This window comes from Lampris incognitus, chromosome 2, assembly GCF_029633865.1.
Source record: "Lampris incognitus isolate fLamInc1 chromosome 2, fLamInc1.hap2, whole genome shotgun sequence".
Taxonomy (NCBI): Eukaryota; Metazoa; Chordata; class Actinopteri; order Lampriformes; family Lampridae; genus Lampris; species Lampris incognitus.
Genome location: NC_079212.1, coordinates 23,927,338 through 23,937,599, shown reverse-complemented (window position 1 = coordinate 23,937,599; position 10,262 = coordinate 23,927,338). Strand labels below are relative to the sequence as shown.

Sequence of the window (10,262 nt, the reverse complement as noted above, 5' to 3'; positions counted from 1 at the left end):
AAGGCGTATTTCAGCGGGAGGTCGACGTGTCCCGAGGCCTTGTTTCAGAATCAGAACCAGAGTCAGGTTCAATATATTTATTGTTGAAATGTGTTTTCCGAAAGCATCGCAATTACAAGGCTACAGAAGGCCTACATAGTATGTTGCACTAACGAGGAAAGTTTAATGGCAAGAAGCGCCGAGAGCTTTTCTTTCTGAATTGCTCTAATAGTTCGTGTATAGTTTCGGGTCTGAGGGAAGTTTGTGACATTTTGTAACCGGTAAAACCCATCGGACCGGTTTTAATGTGCCAACTATTAGACACGTCATGCTAATATTAATTATATCAATAATGTAATGGTCTAATTTTAAAAGAATTGCATAGTGTATAATAATAGGGAAGATTGTATAGCAAATTGTTGTTTTTACAAATCAATGCCTCTATTTACCCGGGGATGTGTTGCAATTATCAACGCTTCCCACTAGAGGGCGCAAAACGAGTCTTATTACTCATGATCCGGTTTACGCGTTATATTTTAGTTTAACAGTTAGACGATAACTCAAGCGTAAATGGTAAATAAAAACAGCGAGACGAGAGGACGAATAAACCGCGAAAACGTGAAACAACCACTGTTCAATTCTAACTTGGTTCACCTGGACAGTTTGGAGACGTGACCTTTTGGCGGTTGTTGTGCCCATCGAATTAACTCGATGATGATGAGGAGGAGGACGACGAAGAAAAAAAATCAACTAACTAAACGCTGTAGGGAAGTTAGCTGCCCGGTCCTAAATGGCGAGCACGCCCAGCCCCGATGTGGCAAGACTCCGGCATTGCTCCTTGCAGACAGCGGGGTAAGGATTGGGTTGTATTTTTGGAAGGGTGTGTGTGTGTGGATTGGTCGCCTTGTTAGGTCTGCTAAAATATTTTCCAACAGCACCAACTGTCAGGAGATAGCTCGCTGCGCCTGTGACTGAGGGGTGGCAGGGACAGGGGAAAGGGGCTTCTCTCTCTCTGGCCACCTTGAAAGCCATGTAAGATCCCAGGCTTATCAAGACAAACTATATAGAATCAACTATTCAATTTAATTACGGGGAATTGGTTTCTTTTCTTTTTCTTTTTTTTAAAGTTCACCTTATTCACTAAGAGAATTCCTGACTGTCGAGTCCATGGGGAGTAACTGAAATAGAAGAGCGAGAGAGAAGAGTTGACACACCGGAGCTTTCAAGTTTTCTGCAAAGTGATTTGTGCACCCTGACCTGCATGGAAATGCGGAGAAGTTCCCAAACCGACCCGAGAAGAAGAAATTATCCCAAGCGCATCACCGAGGATATCCCAAGGCGGTTTTGATGTCAGGTGAAAGTGAACTCGGGCTGACAGAGATTTCTTGCGCGATAAATAACCTGTTTTACTCTCTTAATTGTGCGATATTGGCTGCAGCAGTAGGGGGTTTGGAGGCATGAGCGGGGGTCGCTTTGAATTTGACGACGGGGGAGCTTATTGTGGTGGTTGGGAGGGGGGCAAAGCCCACGGACATGGGATCTGCACCGGTCCTAAGGGGCAGGGGGAATTCTCCGGCTCCTGGAATTACGGCTTCGAGGTGGTGGGAGTCTACACCTGGCCGAGTGGAAACACTTACGAGGGATACTGGTCTCAGGGAAAACGTCACGGACTGGGAGTTGAAACCAAGGGACACTGGATTTACAAGGGGGAATGGACTCATGGCTTTAAAGGGAGATATGGGATGCGTCTCAGTGTTGGAAGTGGAGCCAAGTATGAGGGAACATGGAATAACGGGCTGCAAGATGGATATGGCACCGAAACCTATGCTGATGGAGGTGAGATGGTTCTCTTTGGTATCACATGCATACAACTAGCAGCTGAAAATAAAGGACCTCCTGTATGAATCCACTGAACCCAAGTGTTGCCATATGCTGCATTTTACTATAAGCCAATTGCAGAGGACCACATGACAAAATATGGCAAGAGACAAACCTGTGATTTTAATGTCCTCGTATATTATACCTTCTAGAGCATGTTGTCTATGATGTCAGTGGTGCCAAAACAAAAAATACCAGCATACGGCTCTCGGTGAAAAAGAGCTCACAACTAATGTAAAATCTATAAAAAGCAAGAGACGGCAAGAAAATCATTTTCCTTTAACTGTATCTATGCTATAATTAAGAATTTACTCCTAATAAACCAGATAGTTTGGACGAAAGTTATAAAAACCAAACAATTAAAAAAAAATCTTCCATGTCATATACAAAGTTTTATTAAAATGACAAATATTTTAAAATTATTATGACATTGGACATCATTCTCACTTCTCTGGAAGCCCATCTAGGGACCTGTATATTTCCTTCATGTGTACCCATACATTTAAACATAAAAAGATGTTTTAAGAAATGAGCCAAAGTTGATGGTGATGATTCTTGTTTGCGTCAGCGGTTCCCCTTGTTATAGGCAGTTAACAGCTAACTTTAGTCCCAGTTAGTTGAAAGTTGCATTGAGGCAGTGGGTGGTGGTGATATGATAGCACCAGATGTCAGGATGTAATAATAGCCCACCGGCACCCGTGCCCTCCTGGCCTCACGGTCTTAGCTCTGTCACTGGAATTTAGACACGTGTCTATTATAGCATGAGACCAGACACTTTGATGAGGTTGCGGCTGAGACTTAAATATATGGATCTGAAAAGCAATATCTTTAAATAATGAGCACGTTAACAGGTTTGTCTGTGGTGGAGAGAGGACAGAACGAAAAAGAAAAGAAAAAAACACGTTTTTTTAACCTAATGTGCTCTCCTTGTACCTCATGCTCACTTTAATATCCTCCAGGCACTTTCCAGGGCCAGTTTACTGGTGGGATGCGACATGGCTATGGTGTCCGTCAGAGTGTGCCTTATGGCATGGCAGCAGTGGTCCGCTCACCTCTTCGTACCTCCCTGACCTCCCTCCGCAGCGAGCACAGCAATGGCACCATCCTGCAGCAGGATATCCCCATTATCACCACCACTAATGCCTTGGGAGAGGAGACCCCCATCGCTACCCCCACCCAATTGGGACCATCACGTGGTGGCTTTGCCCTTACCCTCCAGGTGGACCCAGATGCCATCAAACCCAAGAAGAAGGGCCTGTTTCGCAGGGGCTCTCTGCTGGGCAAGCTGAAGAAGTCAGACTCCCGCACTTCACTGTCCAGCCAGAAGAGCAAGATCAGCTTCCTGAGGACCGAGTCAGCTCTCAGCTCAAACGCCAGTGATGCTAACTCCACCATAAGCATCGGAGATGACAGCCTGGCCGGAGCCGAGGACTTTCCAGCAGTGGAGGCCGACATTGACGCCACCACCACAGAAGTCTACTTGGGCGAGTGGAAGAATGACAAGCGGTCAGGATATGGAATAAGTGAACGCTCCAGTGGTCTTAAGTATGAGGGCGAGTGGTTGGATAATCAGCGACATGGGTATGGCTGCACAACATTTGCAGAGGGAGGGAAGGAGGAGGGCAAATACATGAACAACATGTTGGTGAAGGCCATGAAGAAAAGGGTGATTCAGCTGAAGGGAACCAAGATCAAGCAGAAGGTGGAGCGTGCCGTGGAGGGAGCCCAGAGGGCTGCAGCCATCGCCAAGCAAAAAGCTGAGATCGCCGCCTCCAGGTAAGAACGGGATGAATGAGAGTCAACGTTTGTTGTTAGTTTTGATAGGTCTGTTATGTCCATTTCATCACTGGGCATGTAAACGTTGGTTGATGATCCACACTGTTACCTGTGTGAGGCTTTCGTAGTAATTGACACAATTGTGATGAATAATGTATGAGAAGTTGTGTACAAGGGTAGCTGCTTTTACAGTATTCATTATGAGGATGGCTCTCATATGATTACATATGTTCATGTGATGTGTTTTCAAGGGTTGACCCCACTCATAGCTGAAACATGTACAAAAGAAAAAATACTCCATCAGAATCAAGATGGGCCACTTCAGGTTTCGCCGTCCTCAGCGACTATTTTAGGTTCTGGTCACAACATCTCAGACAACAGAACATAATGCTGTTTCAGAGTTAAATAGTAACATCATCCCCAGTATCAGCTTTGCTCTGGCTCTCCCTCACCTTTGAAAATTGCTCAGAAATAGAACTTTATTCATGGAAGGGGGGGGGTTGATTGTTTGGGATCAGACTGTCTCTCTGATCAATGTGGACAGTAATATTCATACTTTTTTGTGCATGTCTAATATGTCTGTGGACAAAAATACTTGGGACACTTAAAGTTGCACCGAAATTGAAACACTGATAATTTCTAGCACCAATAATCACTTTAATCGGCATGCATTTTGTACTGTCTCTTTCTAGTGAAAGAAAAGTAAGTAAGGTTGGACTTGAGTTTTTCTCTTTTTTCAAAGAGCTTCCCCTAGTCCAGCTTCTCTCAGTCAGTCTTTTTCCTGAGACTCATGATGTCGTCAGAAATTTTCATTTACATACAGCCAGTCAGATCAAATCATTATAACATGAAACCCCGCCACATCCTTACTGCCCACCCCATGCATGTACTTGTTACTCATGATCATGAATATCAATGAGGACTACATCGCTTCCTCACAGTTCTTGAGACAATTGTGAACAGTTATGCATACAGGTATAAAAAAAACAACAATAATAACAGTTATTTACAAAATGAAAAATTATTGCTGAATGTTTTATTATGCCGTGTTCAAGGTTTTTGGACATGAAATTTAAATCTGATTACTGATTTCAGGCCAACTTAAACCATTTGGACCGCATGCCTAGGGCAGAACTCAACCAGCAGAAGCCCACTTTTGGTAGATTTGATACAGGAAATGTGGATATTGTCATATTTGCATAGAAATGGGAAAATTTCATCCAGGATGGATGTCTTTCATTGAAATTAAACTACATGTTTCCCTTTTTCACTCAAAAAATGTATTCAAGTGTGGAGTCACACTTTAAATGACTGCTTGAATAGATGTGTTCAGTTACTCTTTGATAAATATAGACAGCTTAATGGCAGACCATTCAGAGATAAAAACTATAATATTTCGGCCATGCTATGCGTCATAAGACCTGCAGTATTATGAAAAATATGCTTCATGGCAAAGTTGAAAGCAAAAGGCGATGAAGCAGACCAGCAATCTCGTACATGGATGACATCCCAAACTGGAAGAAAATGGGTAAAACGGAAGTCATCCGAGCATGTGAGGAGAGAGAGAGCAATGGCGGACCATCCTTGAGCATTTTTTTCGGCAGCCAAAATCATAGCTGATGATGCCGACCGACCAACCGACCGAATGGCAGAAATTGCTGTCCCTCATCACAATGCCATAATTGCAGTTCATCACACCCTTATGTCTAAATTCTGTGTAGTTCTCCACCACCTGTGGGACTGAATCCTTCATTCATTCCCTGTATTTCATTCCCTGTATATACCCTGGTTAATCCAGTTCAGGTTTTCAGAGGGCTCAACAGGTTCTGGGCAAAGATGCGGGGCAAACCACAGGTCAGCAGTCCTTAGCAAGAGAGACACACATTATTCATACCTACAGTATAGACAATTTAGGGTCTCCACTTGACATGCATGTCTTCTGGCTGAAGTAGGAAGCCCATACAAACATGGGAGGAATATGCAAACCCCACCCACTGTGAGACAACAGTGCGAATCACTGAACTACTGTGCAGCCCCTGGATGCAATTCAGTTCACTACTTGAGCACTAAATTCTTGTGTTGTAATTCAACATGAATTCAATTTTCATCTGTCAATTGTCATCTAGTCAACTTTCACCCGAGGAATTATGTGGTTATGGAGCAAGATTTGAATGTTAATGACTCATGACTGTACTTTCTAGCTTGATTGTAACTTTGCAATGAAGATACCATGTTTAATAGACCACCAAGAAAATAACATAGCCTTAATGGAGTTATTTAACTTCTTCACTCATTCTTTCCCCAAACTTTTGAGCATGAATCCAAATTTTATGTCCGTTCCTCTATGTCTCTTTCTGTCTCCTGGTGAGGATTTGCATCAACATGATGTCTTTCTCTCTATATCAGTTTCCACTGATTCCAAGAAAATGCACCCTTTACTTCTGTTTCCCTCCTAGCGGATTTATCCTTTTACTCTTGAACTGTTGAAAATCTTGCATTTCTTAACTTCATCAGCTGTTGTGTTCATCACGTTCTGAGAGCCCATTTCAAACCATTCATAGATCGGTCTGTTTGAATGGTGGGCAGTGTTCCCAGGCAGAACAGGACTACTTGATAGTTCATCATTTTCATTGCGTCTTGATGCGTTAAGATCTTCCTAATTTGGCCACAACTTCCGAAGGAATGAATTCGGACTCTGGACACTTGAGCACCACCTTGGGCTTGAGTTTTAAGTCCCTCACCCACACCAACAAAAGTTAATTGAGTTGGATTCAGCTTGCAGGGCTTTATAAAGACTGAAACTTGGTGTGTTCACAAACGTGTGAACTTCTCATGACAGGTGGAGGCATCCACATCACACAGCAATTACAGTCAAGTTCAATGGAGCGAGAAATGTGTCAGTATCAGTTTACAGTTTTCCTTGGCCAGACATCGACCCTCAAAAAGAAAGATGCTGTGTTAGCTTTCCTGCTATCTTCAAGTACACCATTGTATGTCATCCTTAGAAAACCCTTCACTACCTGGACATTGTTTAGAATCGCTAACCTTCTTTATGAGTGGCTGTAATGTCAGAATCCTCTCCAACCTGCTCAAGTTGTGAGCACGAACTTAAAATGGTCCAGATGCATTCAGGCGTTTTGATATTTTCGGTGGGTTGTTTGTTTCTCCCCAATTGTACCCAGCTAATTACCCCACTCTTCCAAACTGTCCCAGTTGCTGCTCCACCCTCTCTGCCGATCCGGGGAGGGCTGCAGACTTGCAGACTACCAAATGCCTCCTCCAATACATGTGGAGTCACCAGCCGCTTCTTTTCACCTGACAGTGAGGAGTTTCGCCAGGGGAACGTAGCGCATGGGAGGATCGCGCTATTCCCCCCCAGCCGCCGCCGCCGCCGCCGCCGAACAGGTGCCCCGGTCAACCAGAAGAAGCGCTAGCGCAGCAACCAGGACACATATACCCACATCCGGCTTCCCACCCGCAGACACGGCCAATTGTGTCTGTAGGGATGCCCAAGCAAGCCGGACCGCTACGCTACCCAGAAGCCCCATTTTCACTGTTTTAACATTTTAGCGTTGGCGATGTGACGTTCTGGAGAAGAACAGATAATTCAAAGAACCTGTATCAGTTTTTGATGTCTCGAGCCGTCGATGATGATGAATGAGTAGCATGAATTATCTGATAAAGGGGCAATTGTTTGTTCCTGAGGGTGTCTCGTGGGGCATTCCCGCTTACTGTATTTCTATGAAATGATACCAAGCAAATAATAGGCATGCATGTTTTTTTCCCTCAAGTTTGTAGTGTTGTTTGTATTTTGTTTCTCTTTGCCTAAGAAGATAATACACAGGCACACTGTACTGTATACAAACTATCAGCATGCCTCCCTCAGGACCACCCCCCCCCCCCAGGTTGTTCTGTAGCCTTACAAGGCGGGTGATGTTTTTTGCTATTATAATCCTTGGCACCTGAAATGAGCACAGTGTTTACAGCAGCAAGCTTTACAGTGATGGAGTGCAGGTCCTGTCCCAGAGCAGATGGAAATCTAAATATTTTACCATACGGATAAGCAGTTTCATAAGTTATGGACCAATGTTTTGCTTCTGGTTGTATTGAGCTCACAGACATCATCCCCACAGACAGGCCTCTGGCTCTCCATGAGGAGGCATTGAGTAAATCCAGACATCTTGAACAAAGCTGAGAATGGAAGCAAACTCTGCATATACACAAGACTGCTCTCAACAGCACCTCTGAAGCCCTCACCTTGTCTAAACCTAGTTGCCACTGTCCATTTTACAGGCAACACACACCCACCCACACACACGTATATATATATATATATATATATATATATATATATATATATATATATATATATATATATATATATATATATGCATACACACACACACACACACACACACGCACACACACACAGCTGACGTTACTGAACTTTTTTAGTTTTCATGTTATTGAGATCATTTGTTATTTAGGTCATTTTTCATGTGACAGTGAGGCTGATGGCCATTTCCTTGCTGAATTTCAAGAGATATGAATGACATGTTCCCATTGGTGGCTTCTCTAACTTTGTTACAAACCACTGTCCTTCGAAGACTAGGTCAAGGGTTAAAAATACACATACAACCCATCCAATGGGAGGCCGAGCCCCGCCTCCCCAATTCAGGTTAGCTAACTGTTCCCTGGCATTCAATCAATATGTCGCTCTGTTGCGTCGGCCATCAGAAAGACATCTGGAGGGCCTGTGCAGCCGGCCGGCCGGGTGTAAATGACATGCAGACAGGGACTCTGTGGTCATGGAGGAGCCCTGACTTAATATGGACAAGCACACACTTGCTGCATCACAATCGCAGGGGAATGCAACAGCTGATTAACCACCAGTCCGTCACCACCACCCCCCTCCCCAACCCCCCGCTCCGCCTTTCAACCCCATCTTTCCTGCCTCGTCACCCAGACAGTTTTCATATGCTGAGTTTCAGTGCCTCTTATCAGCTATTACTCACTCCTCTACTGTTGACTTAATTCTTTTTGTAAACACAGGAGTCTTTTTGCTATCCCTAATAACTGGTCATATTTGGCTGAATTTGTTTTAAGTTTTTTGTTTTGTTTTTGGAAAGTCAGATAGTCACTATTCACTGATCAGTCATTTTCTGGCTTTAGCACCATTGCTTAGCAACAAGTTACAGATCATAGACACCAGGCCATTTTGCGTCAGCAGAGGTATCAAATGGTTGCATGGATATAAATATGACACACCTCATAAGCAAGTACTTGGGTATAAGAGGTTAGCATATATATGCACTGTACCTAGCTTTAGTTGTGTGGCTAGACTTACGTGCTATTCTGCTGATACAGGTATTTTGTACTGGTGAGCAATCGCAGCCAATTACAACATTTGATTTGACTTGATTTGATATACTTTAATGATCCCCATAGGGAAATTATACTCCGCATTTATCCCATCCTAGTTGTGTAGCTAGGAGCAGTGGGCAGCTGCTATGCAGCGCCCGGGGAATTACAACATTTGTAAAGAGTCTGTTTTCACCTCAGTGTGAGGATGTATTTAATTGTATTCTACAACTGGTTGGAAATAATGCTATAAAGCTACCTAAAAACTAAGTCAGAAGGATATTTTGACTCGCATTTCTCTTTAGCTATTTCTCAGTTTTTCACAGTGTTGCAGTTGCAAGGTTGTAGTTACCTTGAAATGCAAAATGTATTTTGGGAAAGTGATTTATTTATTGCAGAAAAACAGTGAGCCAACTTTTTCTTTGTCTCTTTCTGTCCTGTCCTCCCTCTCTCTTGCTCTCTCTCTCTCTCTCTCTCTCTCTCTCTCTCTCTCTCTCTCTCTCTCTCTCTCTCTCTCTCTCTCTCTCTCTCTCTCTCTCTCTCTCTCTCTCTCTCTCTCTCTCTCTCTCTCTCTCTCTCTCTCTCTCTCTCTCTCTCTAAAAGATACTTATACACAAATAGGGACTTCTGCAAAGATGCCTTTGGTTCGTGCCAGAAACGGTTGCAGCACAATTGCAACACAAAAAAACAAAAAAAACCTTACCATTGCAATGGGCAGTTGAGATGGTCAGAGATGAAGGGTCTTTTAAAAGGACGTTTTATTTACACTATACAATAACTAACAAGACGTTTTGTCTTCATTTTGCCATGACTGCTTTCTTGTGAACGTTCATGACTAGAGGTGTTGATGACAGTATCTCAACAACTGAGTCTCTGGCCTGAGAAGACATCTCAGCACCCCTCAGAATACAACAAGGAGAGTCTCCTCAGGGAACCCCTAAAAGCACACGGTATTTAGGTCACAGTTTCAAATATCAGACTTTGTGGTAGTGATCTGCAGTGAGAGGCTGGAAGAAGAAGTCAGACTCCAGCAGTTGTGCAAGTCTACCTATGAATAATTACACACATGGGAACAGAGGAGATACATCTTATCTGTTCATTCATTCAGATACCTGTACATTTTTCAAATGGCAGCCCATCTCACAGATATGTGACTGACACTAATGATGTATTGGTAGCCTACATTTAGTGCATTGAGATAACTTACCTGGTTCATTAATAGTTAAATATCTGGCAAACTACTTGCAGTGTTAAAGTCCCAGTCAGTC

The 10,262-nt window shown here is 43.4% G+C and overlaps 1 protein-coding gene across 2 annotated transcripts in view; it reads left to right on the top strand.

Annotated features, from left to right (window-relative positions):
- Positions 1-967: 967 nt before the first annotated feature.
- Positions 968-10,262, top strand: part of jph2 (junctophilin 2) — a 28,550-nt gene continuing 19,255 nt past the window's right edge. For both annotated transcript variants that reach the window (XM_056272833.1, XM_056272832.1), the window contains exons 1-2: positions 968-1,815; positions 2,817-3,633. In XM_056272833.1, the coding sequence (XP_056128808.1) occupies positions 1,437-1,815; positions 2,817-3,633 (1,196 nt within the window). In that variant the 5' untranslated portion in view covers positions 968-1,436. The remainder of the gene's footprint in view (positions 1,816-2,816; positions 3,634-10,262) is intronic.